At 51.0% G+C, this 13,733-nt stretch overlaps 3 protein-coding genes across 3 annotated transcripts; 1 reads left to right on the top strand and 2 right to left on the bottom strand.

Annotated features, from left to right (window-relative positions):
- Positions 1-1,639: 1,639 nt before the first annotated feature.
- On the bottom strand, positions 1,640-1,981 carry NEUTE1DRAFT_35544 (uncharacterized protein; the record flags this gene model as incomplete). Its single annotated transcript, XM_009848808.1, has 1 exon — positions 1,640-1,981. One exon carries the CDS (start codon positions 1,979-1,981, stop codon positions 1,640-1,642), a length of 342 nt encoding a protein of 113 aa, XP_009847110.1.
- Positions 1,982-3,667: 1,686 nt separating this feature from the next.
- Positions 3,668-5,272, top strand: NEUTE1DRAFT_98341 (uncharacterized protein; the record flags this gene model as incomplete). Its single annotated transcript, XM_009850012.1, has 5 exons — positions 3,668-3,749; positions 4,554-4,759; positions 4,890-4,913; positions 5,009-5,147; positions 5,247-5,272. 5 exons carry the CDS (start codon positions 3,668-3,670, stop codon positions 5,270-5,272), a joined length of 477 nt encoding a protein of 158 aa, XP_009848314.1.
- A 2,790-nt stretch (positions 5,273-8,062) lies between these two features.
- NEUTE1DRAFT_120235 (uncharacterized protein) lies at positions 8,063-10,861 on the bottom strand (the record flags this gene model as incomplete). The annotated part of the gene is made up of 7 exons (XM_009850011.1): positions 8,063-8,170; positions 8,312-8,435; positions 8,665-8,768; positions 8,883-8,906; positions 9,068-9,175; positions 10,198-10,261; positions 10,684-10,861. The coding sequence occupies 7 exons, from the start codon at positions 10,859-10,861 to the stop codon at positions 8,086-8,088; spliced, it is 687 nt and encodes a 228-aa protein (XP_009848313.1).
- Positions 10,862-13,733: the final 2,872 nt, after the last annotated feature.

Here is a 13,733-nt window from a genome sequence, read left to right as displayed (position 1 = left end):
TTTTAGGAGTTGGTCTACAAGATCCTCATGGTAGTTGTTGCAGTCGGCTTTTGTCAGTAGGTACCTCTAGGAACATCAGCGTGCCGCTACTATTCGACTTGGGCGGAGAGGATAACCGCCTGCCACACAAGCAGTCCAAGTTTGAAAACAGAGATTAAATGATAATCCAAACTGTGAAAGCGATCTACCAGCTCAAGTGAGCGATTCGTCATGCTTGCTATCATATTTGTGTTTCCTCTTCTCTTTTTTTTTTCGGTAATGGAAGTGGCAGACGTCATCACTCCCTTTTTCATCCAGAATAATACGTGTCTCTGAACTCCAGCTGTTGTTATACTTGCAGCATTGGTAATTTGGACCGCGGATACCTCAATAATGAGTGTTCCTATTTTCCTGGTCATCGTCTTTCGTCCATATATCCCAACCTTTTTAATGGACGACCATGCACGTGTCCATCTATCTTTATTGTATCTCCAACACAACAATTGAAAAACATGTCGTTCGCTGGTGAAATAAAGAAGCAGGTAAATAGAGAAAAGAAAAAAAAAAAAAAAAAAAAAAAACCCTTTAACGTCCACTACCAACATCAACATTCCACACGAGCGCGAGCGCGAACAACGCCAACGCGACGCTGTGATTTGAATGGCTTCTCAGCCGCCAGCCTTTTCTGCACGATAGTTTGGTTCAAAACGAATGGCTAAACATCGTGTTCTATACATAGGACATCTGTGTGTCGTCTAACTTGTGTCGGCCTGTATGACTGACTAATCTGCTTTTTGCTGTCTATCTTGAATGGGAGTTACATACCATGTCTGCCGTTAGTATCAATCTTCCCCCGTCTCTTCCATGCATCTACATATGAGTATATGAACTTTTACCCCCCTGTCCTCTTCCCTTTCCCTTGGCCCCCCGAGTCGCAGGCTAAGGGGGGGAAAAAAAAGCAGTGTGATAGACGTACATAAAGAAGCACACATGATACAAATGGCATACTTGAACTGACATGACATTAACATTACACATGCCATCACGCAGGAGAAGTCTGGAAGCGAGGCGCGAGGCGAGGCGAGGCGAGGCGAGGCATACCCAACGAAAAGGTAAGTGGAAGAGAAGGGAAGTTACGCTTGCTTTTTCAATTTCGGGATTTGATGGTGGGTAAGTACGAATAAGCAAATGGCCTTGCGAGGAAGGCGGGGGGTGAAGAGGAAGCAGAGCTAAGCGCGGCGTGGGCAGATATTGGTTGTGGTTTTTATATGGAGTGTTGCCAGATGTACAGATAGCTACAGGACTTACATACCTGAAGAAAGTGTATGATATTTCCTTCTAGTCACTTCTTTCTTCTTTTTGCTTGATCGTTCATGTACCTACGTTGAAACCGTTTCTGCAATCATCTTGGTGGTTGTAGTTGTCGTGGCCGCCTACCTGGTGGTATTACCTACCTGCCGGCTTACCTCTCTGAGTCTGGACGGACTTTCTCGCTCCCGCTCTTCTTTACACCAGCAACTAAATAGAATATGAACTAGGTAGTAGTCACCTAGCCGAGACCCTCGCCAAGAGAGGAGATACTTCTAAGAAAGGCAGGAGCTTATAACTACCGCGATGAACGCCTGTGACCTCTATCGGCAACTTACTTCCACTTTCGTGTTCAACAATCCGCGTTGGTAGTGGTAGTAATAATTGTTAATCCCATATCATTTCCGAGGAGGGACAACCACTTGAGTCGAGGCCTTAGGTAGGTAGAGGTAGTCAAACGTGCCCCGTTCACGTTGTAACTCAACTGACTGACAGTCGCTTTGTCTTGCAAGAACGACACAACTGGTGCCGTGACAGTGCCGTAGAGACGGATCATGACATGACACACGTATGTACATACCGTCTCATCCCGTCCGAATTGCACGCTGTTGCACCCAGCCAGTGTATGATTGCGGGTGCGGATGGATAACCTGCCAATTCGCAACGCTGCGGCTTGCGGGCTGTTCCCATCCATCGTAACGAAGAGGGAACAGGAGCAACCCTAGCAATGCTTGCTGCCATGTTTTGCTCTGCCATTAGTCCCCTAGCTAAGCTTCGTTCCATGGTTGAACGGGCTGGTTGACTGGCTGACTGTCGTAACTGTGACAGAAGTCGAGGGGATGGTAGAGGCGAGGAAGAGCGAGGAGACGCGGAGTGTCCTGATTGTGCGTGTGACATCCCCATATCCACTCACGAGTCATACTCCTTCTCAGACTCGCCTCGCAGCCAGAAACGATGGGTGATGTTTGGTGTATTGCAACCACCCTCCTTCTCCTCTCAGCCTCCCCCCCTTTCGCCATGTCTCCATCCATCCATCCATCACCACCCACCATCCGATCCGACCCCTCTCCCACCCAAAGCCGTCGCCCATCCTTGCCTTTCCTGTCATGCCGCCTGCAGTCGTAGAGGTTCCCCGAGTCCTTGTTGGAGTCCGTGTGCGTACGTACTACCCTCTCTTGTTCTGTTTTTGGTTCCTGTAACCATCCTCATGCATTTTCCTCCGGCACATAGCAAGGGACGCTTGTGCGGTACAAGCGAGCTGGTCTCTTGGGTCTCGATCATCACTAGCCAGGTTAAAAAGTAACCTTGAGCGAGAGAAAGGGGAAATGATCATGCCGATACAAGCCAGACCAAAAGCAGGAACGGTGACGCCCTCCCCCCACACAAAACCCAGTTTCTACCTAGTTTCCCTGTCTGTCTGTCTTTCTTTTTTTGGAGTTCCCACCGTGACATCCAGGTTGCTCGGACGATTCACGCTTCAACCCCCCACTGAGCTAGCATCTCGTCACAAAGGCTTGATGCGACAAGAAGGGGGCTTGTCACCGGCAGAACAACCCCTGACAAGACCGGTTCCGTTTGATTCTCGGCGATGGTGGTTACATCGATAGTGTGTACCCCATCAAGCTTCTGGAGATGAGCAGTGTCAAGGGCAGTTATGTCGACAGACCGCCCGAAGGACTGGGGCCGGTGTGCTTGTGTGTGTGTTCTCCGTCTCTGAACACGCCAGGATGGCGAACAAGACCATATATTCTTGCCCTGCTGCGCATAAGGATATCTCATCGCACACCGTTGTTGTGAGGCCATTCCATTTCGGCTTTCCGAGAGCCTTGTCCAAAGGAGAAAGGGAAGGGGGGGGGAGTGTCCGCCCCGTCGAGGGTGTCATTCCGTTTCAAGCAAAAGGGAAAATCAGAATGGAGAGAATGGTAGGGTGGTATCCAAATGGATACTATGGTTTGAAAGGTCAGCCAGAAGGGATGACCGTGCTTGGCTCTTCAACGCTGACAGACGCCAGGGGCTGTTACTGTGTAGAGTCGTCGCATTTCGGTAGCTGCTTTCCGCAAGCGCAATTCGAGAACCCAGAGGATGGCCCCGGAACCCTGCTGCTAGCGGGGATGGGACGATCGGAAAACGGTCGCAACTTCACCGCTAACGCTAGTGTGTCTCCGTACCCATCACGCTATAGCCCAGTATAAGCCCCTAAAACCCCTTCATACTCGGCAGCTGAAGACGTTTGCCGAGAATGGAAAAAGACCAAAGACAACAAACAAAGTACACAGAACTCTCTAGAACTCGGCTGAGAAGCGGCAAGCAGTTAAACGTTAGCCATGCTGGGCTCAGGAATGAAACATGATCAAAGTGACTGAAGCTAAGCCGGGTGGTCATGGAGCTGCTAATCGCTCCCTATCATGAAGTTGACCAAAGCTTTTGGTCCGAGATCCGAGAGTTGAAACTTCGCGGAAACGGTGAAACAGCTTGGCTAGACATCACAGAACTATTGGGTCGACGGACGGAGTTGGACCGTACGCACGGTGATTGATATGCACGTGAAATGACTACTATCCACCCAAAGCCAGTCAGGCGATGACCAAAGAAAGAGTAGGTACACACAGGCTATGTTTTTGGGAAACTCCTGCCGATGTCGTGACAGGAACACCAGCATGCCGACAGCCCGCAGAACACAGTATGTAAATTTTGCAGCAACCTGTCACAGCAAGGACAAGGGCTCGACTATGGTCGTAGTAAAGGCCTTGGCTGCTGGTTTGGGGGAGCTGGGGAAAGGGAAATGAGAAGCGGAGAGGTTAGGATATTGGACCGGAGGGCCAGCCACAAAGCCACTTGCCAGTGTAGAAAAAGCAGAGGGCGGATGTTGGTTGGAAGCCAGGAGGCAGCGTTGCACTTGCACCCGTCCTTGACAATTGAGAATGTCAAGATCGATGATCCCACGTTGTTGTAGATCTGAAAGGTAGTAGTTATCCCCGGCACTGGCCAGTACGACATGGAAGTGTAGCAACTGCAAGAGCCCAACGCCGGCGATGGGACAGAAAGGTCGAGTCCTTATCCTCATTTTGACACCCTATAAACTCGAACCTGTTGAATGTCAGACCGGAGTAGAGCCATTGAAGAAGCGAATGAATGCTTGAAGAATCAAGAAGTGGGTACGGTTGACATGAGCCATTGCCTATGCGTTGAAGCTCCGTCGTTGTCGTTTGTCAATGATTTCGGGTCCCATGTCGTTACACTTTCAGATGACGTTTCCGAATTCCCAGGCCGTAGGGTACAATGTTGGGCTCGAGGAAACACTCAAGGCAGCAGGGGCAGTTCGTCTGTCCTCAGCTCACTTCTGAGTGGATCAATGACCCATCCGAAAGGGCTAGGCGCCGGAACAACGGCAACAGAGACGACAACGACACATCATGCACTTGTATCCTACTTTGCAGTATTTGCTGCTATCTCAACCCTTGAAGCTCACTTGGTCTAGGGAGGGAGCTTACTTTTCGAAAGGAGCCATTGGCTGAGTGAGGCTCAGATCTGGTTTTCTTCATACTTGGCCTCTGCTGATGGCCGATGCCCATGGAGTGTCCTCATGGACCGAAAACCTGAAGAACGAAATCAGTCAAAAGCGGAAGGTGAGTCGAGAATCGAGGGCGCCACACCTTGTTCTGTTCTCTTCGCACTTTCATTGGCTGGTAAAAGTATCGCGTCGCTGAATCGGCCCTTCCAGGCTAAAGTCGGGTGGCTTTGGAGTCAACTCCATGTAATTTCGGGACCCATCTTATACGGGCTGCGGGCGCCGGAGAGGCCCCAGATTCGCTGGGATGAGGTGGCGTCCCGCAATGGAAGAGAGCACCAACATTGTAGTCGTAGGTCTACACTGTTCAGACAGGAAGCTCACCTAGCCATGCTCGATTTGCTGAGCTAGCTCTATTGAAAGCTGTTCTTGTAATTGTCCAATTCGACAGAAACAGCTAAGCACGTGGAAGCCTGACGGATTTCAGACAATGTTCCAGTAAGCGAGCGCAGCGCCGCCGAAAATCGGTTCGTCTTCCAATCAGTCGTCTTGCTTGAGCGACAAGTTTTGATGCAGAAAGTTGTTTTGGGGGGCCAAGAGCGAAAAACAAGAAGCTTGCGTGGGCCGTGATGTGCAGTACATAAGTATGTACTCGAAGCTGGCTGATGTCGAGGTGGCCATTGCACTGCCAAACAGCGATTTCGAATCAGCCCAGCAGGGCACTACTATTACAGTATACAGTGACAGCTTGAAATGTTCTTTCCGCTTTCCAGAACTCTTTCCCTTGTGCCAAGGAGAAACATCACTGCATGGTTTTGAAACCGAGGGCTACAAAGTCGATATGATCCAACGCCTTTCAAACCACAACCTGGCAATGTCATGTCCGGCCGCGGACATGCATCTTTTTCATGTGAGTAATCATGTGTGTTACAACACCCATAATGTCTGTGTGGGCGCCTGCAATGCTGAATTTGGGAAAGGGTCGTTGTATTACCCGTGATTGCCGTGGTAAAATGTTGTGGAGGGGCGGGAGAGCACAACTCTAGAGCACGTCTAGCTTGCTGGCTCACCAGGGCGGCAGATGGCTCACCGGCTCATAGATTTACAGATGTGGTTATCGTCGCCTAGCGTTCCAGTCTCCTTTGGAAATTCTCCGGACCTTGCCTGTCTGAGCCCATCGTGGGTGCCCTAAAGCAGGTATGTAGTCGTAGGATAAGATATGTGTGTGGTATGTAGGAACATAACCTCTACAAAAACACCTTAGTCTGCTATTTCCGAGGTTGGGCCTTGGGGGTAGATGTACCAACATATGCCTGCTGATATCATAAGCCCAGTTTTGTTGTTTTGGTAATTTGCAAACCTCCTGCGAGGGCCACCGGTATGAATTGTTGTGCAAGACTTGCGAATAAGTAGCCCAACACTGCCTGTACTGAAGTCGGGAATTGTACTTCTTTCTCGAGCCAAAGGTTAGACTACTACACTGATGGGACCTTCCGTTGAAGAAGCCCAGAGCTAGATCTGACGAATCACAATTTGAACAGTAGTATGCAGGTGAGCGAAGAAGTCCAAATACATAGGAGGATAAAATACCGCGGTACAAGAAATCTTGGGACCCCTCTCAAGGTCACGCCGTCAGATTATCGTGCTGCATCGCGGTTTGAATGATCCAGCAAAGATAAAGAGGGTCGTTGCGCTTTGGCCCATTCTCCCCCCCCCCTCGCGATAAACGACGAGGTAGCGGAAAATAGCGGCAGGAAAGACTTTTCGATTGAGCCGTGGTTCCACGGTGGGTACAGCGATCTTCATCTGAATGGAGCCTTCTGCTCGGAGAGGGCTGCTGAAATGGGTCTAGGCCAATTGATCCTTGCCGAGAGGTTTGCAGTAAACCATCTCCCAACCGTAAGACTCTTGGATGATGGCAGTGACTGGCATTTGATGGATTTTGCGACGTGATGTTTTCTTAGAATATCCCTCGACCCAACAGAAATAGGCAGCCTAAAAGGGGTCCATGTTCCATATGGCTTTGTTTTAAGGTATCTGTGTTTGTTAGACCGAGTAATGTTCGCGGCTCAAGTTGGATCAACTCAAATTTGGTGTAAGCGACGGGACGCATAGGACAAGATAAGGTGTCTATGTATCGTCTCAATCTCGCACTTGGTGGTGATGTACGGTAAGCATACTGTATACAGCATGACGGAAGAAAAAGCGAGGCTCCTCGTTGGTTTCCTGAAAGTGGATCCCGGGGAGTTTCTGGCTGGGAAGAGGATTTTCGTTTGCCCTCCTTGGACCGTTTAACTGTCTCCATCTTCCGGAGCCCTTCGTCCATCCAGCAGGCAGCAAAGGGTATCAATGCAAGAACATCGACTTTTTGGTGGGCCAATGTTTCGGCACCCCACACGGAGCCAAGAGAGGGGGTCCGGTGTCAGTGTTATACATAGTAAACCACTGATGATGCGAGAACGCAATACCTCGACAAATTACACCGAGCAAGTCTATGAGCAGGGCGTGGCATCCTATGGTGTACATACATAGATATCTCCGTAGGTCTCCTCCACAGCGTGGCCTTGGAGTAACAGTAGCACGATCTTTGCCGAGGAATGTATCCCATGGACGCGGTTTGTAACATCGCTGTCGGATGACAGGACAAAGTAGCTCCACGTGAATGTGGTGAGCATTGCATTTTGGGTGGTGACACCAAACGATACTCTCACACTCTGTGGCTGCTGCAGTGCGTACGGCGTGCATCGCGCGGAGAACGTGTGAGAGCGAACTTGGAACGCACAGGGGTTGTCGTTTGGTTCTGACTATATAATGGCACATAGGCATTATACCGGTTGGGTTAGATAAAGAGCAATGGCGATAATCTCGGTTTGCAGCTTGCGCAGAATGTTGATGCGCAATCCCAGTTGCGCCTTTTCGTATTGTAGTACGCAGGTGAAATCACTTTTCCTCCAAGTTGACTAGTTTGGGTGGAGGGTTGTTCGACTTTGACCTCTATTCACCGGCAAAGTAGTTCGAATGAACAGATAATCTGTCGAACAATTACGAAAAATTGTTTAGAACAGCATATTAGCGGCATGTCGAAAGCGTAAGTGAGTTTGCCATGCTTATGCCAATTAGCACCGCGTAATTTGGTCAGATAGATGTATGTGGGTGATGTAGTGGTGGTGGCTTGCCTCTGGGTGCCGTTGCTGCGAACGCTGGCCGATTCAAGTTTCGTCCGGAGTTAAAGTGTGTAGAGCATTTCCCAAGAAAAGAGACACCTACAGTACATATGGCATGTAATGGACTCATGCTGAAAAAGCAAGCGAGGCCATTGGCTCGAGTTCATCTGGTTCGATAATATCAAGGCCGGGCTGGGTAGCGTAGTGTACACTAAGAAGACATTGGAGAGTCATCAGTCAACATTCACTCTCTCAATGTTCAAGCCGAAAACCCTGTCTGTCAATTGTAATTCGATGGCGTATGGCGATTCGGATCAGTTACCTTTGTGTTTACTAGGAATTTTGCAGACACATTGATGGCTGCCGAACTAGCTCAAGCCTCGAGTTTGCCAGGCTGACATCCCGCAAGGACACCCCGTCGAGGAACCAGAGCTGGCAAGCACGGCATCGCAGCTTTGTCGCATTGACCATCCGTCCTGCCGTTCTGGACATCGAAAGCTGGGGCATCAAGAGGATTTCAACTGGGGGCTTATTGTTCAGAACACAGTGGATTTGGCGGTTCTGGCCGTGTACATGCGTAGCTATGGTATCTTCTGATGGGCCGGGCCGTATGTGGGACGCTCAGAAACAAGTGCCATGCTCTTCGATACGTACTCCATCCTCCATGGTAGGTAGGTGGTGTGCGGCGCTACAGTGTTGGCTTACGTCCAGTCCAAAGGGTCGAACGACGTTGTGATGCGGATAGGTAGGTAGCATCCGTCCCCGGGCAGATCTTGCAAGCCCTGACTTTGCCCAAAGCGTAATCGTGACTGTAACGTTCACCAATGCACGGCAGCGCAGTTGCAGACCACAGTGGTAGCGGAGCGGGCAGCCACCGGCCAGTGCCAAACTGCCAGTGGGGTGTGGAAGTGGTGTACACGTACATACCGTGAAAGTAGCTCTGGTACCTACATACATAGGTACCTAGCCAGCCAGCTAGGCTCCGTTCGTTCCCTTGGTGGTTCTCGTAGTGGGGGTTTACTCTTGGCTGGTGCTGGTCTTGCTAAAAGCAGTACTCAGCGAGCCCAGATGGTCTGTCATGTCCTCAACTGGAATGGCAGAGTGGTACCTGCCAATGATGCTATGTGCCGTAGCAGCGTAGTATATGTACCCGGGTTCCTCTGTCGGGCTCTTGAGGTTTGTCGGTGTTGAGGTTGTCTCGCCCGAGGCCATGGTGCTTCCATGTATCTAATCAGGTGGATATTCAATTAGGTTGCTTTCAATTTTGCCTGCTCAACCATTGTCACCTCCCGAGACAGTGAAAAATGTCCGCGGAGTTGTTGGGTGACAGGCGGCTTTACACTGGCTCTGGGGCTCTGGCCCTGCCAGGTGCGGATACCTATCTTTGCACTAGTGCGAGGAACACCTGAGGAAAAGTGACCACGAACTAGTGTATGAAGAATTGTGATCAAGACAAGAGGTCGGGGTTTGGGGGGGGGGGGGGTCTGCAACTCGAAAAAGCAAAGGCTGACTTTTGATTGTTGATCGCGTTGTTGGTTGAGTGCTTGGCCGGTCTGCTGGTCTCCGGGTCTAACCCTAACCTGCCGGTGTGCCTGGATGGGACGCTACCTCCTCTACACGGCGGAAGCCACTGCAACCGACGACTAAACCCACGGTGCGGCATCTGAATGATACGCTGGACGTTGGTTGCTTGAGAAAATGATTTGAGATCACCATCCTTCCTAAATTCACAAGGTCTTGGCTCTGTGTAACGGGCGATGCTCACCTCTAGACTTATTCACTAGGCTCGTAGCTGGCCTGAAAAATAGGTAGAATGAGGACGGGAGTCTGAGATGACTCGCAATTCAACGAAGCGCTTGCGATCATGAAAATTGAACGATTCCCCCCCGCCCTGCCTTGTGAGCTGCCAAAATGGCATGGGACGGGTTTGTGAGCATGGATCCCTTCGGCGACTTTCCATTGTCGGTGGTCAAATTAAAGGGGAGCACGGGCCTTTGCGGGAACCTTGATCGCGCTTGCTGCGCTTCTTGCGAAACAGCACCACCAAAAGCCGTGAAGTCTCCGCAGCTACATCTTTCCTTCCGAGCACCGGTGGGCCTTGCGGAGAAGGCAAGAGAAGGAATGCATGAGACCTCTACTTTATTGAACTCCCGCCATGGCCAGTAGGTTTTGCAGCCATCACGGTCCCAAGTTCTGTTCTGTCAAATGTGTGGAGAAAATCCGGGTGGAACGACTGACCTTGTCCGGGACTTCAAGAAGATGTACATGTTCCCCACTGTCATGTCCAATTTGCACCGGGTGACTAATAGTTAAATCAAGGGTTGAGAGGTTGTTGTCCACAAAGCCCATTCGCTCAGGACATCGGCCCTTCCATCACTGTACGATCGTGATGAAGCGGTTGTGATATCGAGACATCTTGATATTGAGGTGATGGCGTGTTGGGAATCGCGCCAGCTCGTTTCTTTTTCTGGGGAGCAATATCGCAAAGCGGACACACATCGGGGCATTGCTTATATCATCAGCCATGGACAGCTCGTAGGAGCCTCTCCAATCCCGGATACCATGACCCTCACAAGGCAGGTCCTAAGCCCAGGCAGTTTGATGAGATCGTACACTACTATAGACCATCTAGAGCCACGTCTTGTAGCACTTGACGAACTTGGAGATCGGTTAGTGATGGTCAGTATGAAAGGGGGGTGTAATATCAGATGTCATTACTTTTACTGCATGTAGAGGGATTGCGAATTGGGGAGCCGGAGTGGGATTCTCTCGGTGCGGAGGTGACGTATCGGCGTGCACGTCGGAGGATCTCAAGCTCCTCGGATGGCCCGTCGCGGCCGGTATCAGACCCTATCCTCACTCTTGAGCCACGGATTACAATCGATGGAAACGAAGCTTGCATGTGCTTTTTTAATCTTCCTCTTCCACCAGTCTTGTCATCTTCGATTGCCCGTGGGTGGATGAGAGTTGCGCAAGCGCACGCCTTCCCGCCTTCCGCAATGGCCTTGGCGCAAGAGCATGAAATTAACTGGGGGAGCCGGGAACAGTTCTTGCCCACATTGCAGTAGCGCAAAATCTGTTTACCCCTCCTTCCGTCCCTTCTTCCAACGCAGGCCCGCACGGTTCCGATCCGCCGCAGCTCCCAAAATACACGACGGAGATGCTGAGCACTTGTTGCTACTACATCCTCATTGTAGGTATCGGTACCTGTGTACCTATTTTGGTTCAATACTCCAGCAAAGCACGAAAACGATAAAAAAAGGCGATGGAGACTTGAAAACCTCCAGCTTCCACTTGGGCAGAGAAACTGGAGAGCAAATGGGGCGAGTTGGGCTAGCGTGGGGATCGCCATGACAAACCGAAATACATCTCATGATTCCGATTGTTGAAATGCCTTGTGCGTTCCTTCCAGTTTGTTGAACATTGAACACCAGGGTTGTGGTACGTACCTTCCTCCAGCTTTCTATCGGGACTGACTGTGTGTGCATCTGCCCTCTTCTGAGCTTTGTTCCTTTCTTACCAACTGGGAAATTTTTTTGGCGATTGCTAGGTATGGATCGTTGCTGTCCACTTGACGGATGATGCCCGCTGTGTGCCCACCAGAAATTTCTTCAGTTGTTCTTCAGTTGAGTTGTAAACTGTCTTGTCATCGCCTCCAACTTTAACCAATGAATTTCTCAAACGTTCAAGCTGCCAAACTACAACCAGCTTCGAACTCGCAATCTTATTCAGCTGCTGTGTGCGGGTAGCAGCTTGATCCTCCTGCGCGTGGCGTGAGTCAAGATGCCGACCTCGTCAATGATTTTCAGTCCTTGGCGGGAGATATCACGAATATCGGCACCTCTACGAGCGAGCGACGGCGCTTCGTTCCCCAACTGGGCAAGCGGCCTAATGAGCCGGGGTGCCTCATCGGGCACTTTTAAGGTCAGTCTTGCATGATGTTGTGCCTACCTGACAGTGCCCTTTGTCCTCTTTCAGATCTCGTCAAAGTGTCGATTTCCCCCCTCCAGCCGTCTCAACCTCTCTCGCCTTGAGGACGGCGTCATGACCCGACGGGATCTTTGGGCTCATCAGCCTGAACGCCTGGAATCTCGTCCCAACGCTGCCGCCAAGGAGTCCCGAGGGCATGACTGCGTCTGATTCGGACCTCAGATGGCGGGCAGCTATCTCGACTTTGAGATATGGTTGTACATACACATAAGGCGATGACGGCGACGACCGGACAGCCAGATATCATCAACACAAAACCACCTAACTGGTCGAATGTCTGCCATTCCCAACCCAACTCAGAACCCAATGCCTTGACCTGTAGGAATGCAAGCTCAACACACGCTCCGGAAAGCCAGTACTATACTACGTGCATATCTACACACAGGCCAGCCGGAGAGATGCCAAGATGCGCAGATTGTATTGCGATACGTGCTCCCGTCGTGTCACCAACGCCAGATGCGAGACTATCTAAGCTACACCTCAACGTACGGCTCCTTGTCCACCATTTACACTCCTTTTCGTCAGCCCAGTAGCCAGTCGCAGTCGAGTACAAGAAGAAAGATGTAGTGAACAGGAAGGGTGCCAATGCTGTCTGGCTGCGTCACGGCGGCAGTGACGCTGGTTGATGGTCATGGCGCCCAAACAGGGGTCGAGGCCTGGTGTGTCGATGGCTGCTGCGAGGCACACAAGTCGAAAAGCAAAAAAAGAAATGGACACTTTTGATGGCCCGTCTCGTCCCGTCAACGCCGTCCTTGCGTTGGATGGTTACTTTCCAAGTACCTGCCGACAAAAAGCCACCTGCCTCCATCACGGACCCCCTCTTCGGCCCCTCTCCCCCCCTGGTTCCAGGCACAACCCTACCAGGCCCCCATCATCTCTTGAGCCCTTGAAGCTTGAGTACCCCTACCCCCTACCCCCTTTCGGGAATGTCGTCAAGCGGTGCCGTTTTTCCTACATACCTCCGCATTTCACTTCCCTGCGAACCGAACCGCAAGCCAAAATCGCACTATGCTGAATGTAGTGTACACTGACAGTACGCAGCACCTTTCTTCCCCAGTCCTTGCTAGATCGGCCCACCCGTCATAGGAAGGCCGCGACCGTTCAAGTGCCTTGTCAGGTTGCTCTGCCGAGTCTCGGAACACATCGGGGTAATTTACCCGTACACTACTCATGGGCCACCCATCGCACAACGAGGGAATCAAGGCAGCAGGACCGTGGACCAAAAAGAACAAGCTCGCTCGGCCACCAGCCAGTTGCCATTCAATCGAACTAATGTGCTAATGTCGCAAACCTTCATCACGACAAACCATGATTTATCAAAGCTGTCAATACAAGAGAACGACGAATCAAACCAGTGATGCTCGTTATCGCGCAGGGCGACCAAAGCCCAACACATCCAGCCGGTCATGTTCGAGGTCATTCAACCGTGCTTTCATGGTCTGATTCATCCCCCATGTCCTGGTACTTCTTTTTCCTTCTTCACGTCGATAGTGTCAAACGAAGCACATATGTACAGGGCCTTTGTGTTTCCTCCCCCTTTGAGATACATACGGAGTGGCCCGTAGACCCGCTGGGAAGGTTGTGCAAGACAGAAAGGGTGTTTCGGCTGCCGCGGTCCTGCTTCACGTTGTGATAGCACGGCCGGCCCCCATATCCTCATCTGGCCTCGGCCCCGTCAACAGCTTGTCAGGAGCAGGAGCATGTCCCCAACCCGCTTTACGCTAGTACAGTTTACAAATTTGGGTTCGTCTGGAACCAACAGTCCACTTGCGAGGGTGAGATGA

Source organism: Neurospora tetrasperma (genome assembly GCF_000213175.1).
Source record: "Neurospora tetrasperma FGSC 2508 unplaced genomic scaffold NEUTE1scaffold_1, whole genome shotgun sequence".
NCBI lineage: Eukaryota > Fungi > Ascomycota > Sordariomycetes > Sordariales > Sordariaceae > Neurospora > Neurospora tetrasperma.
The sequence above is the reverse complement of the archived record's forward strand: the minus strand, read 5'-3'. Positions and strand labels throughout refer to the sequence as shown.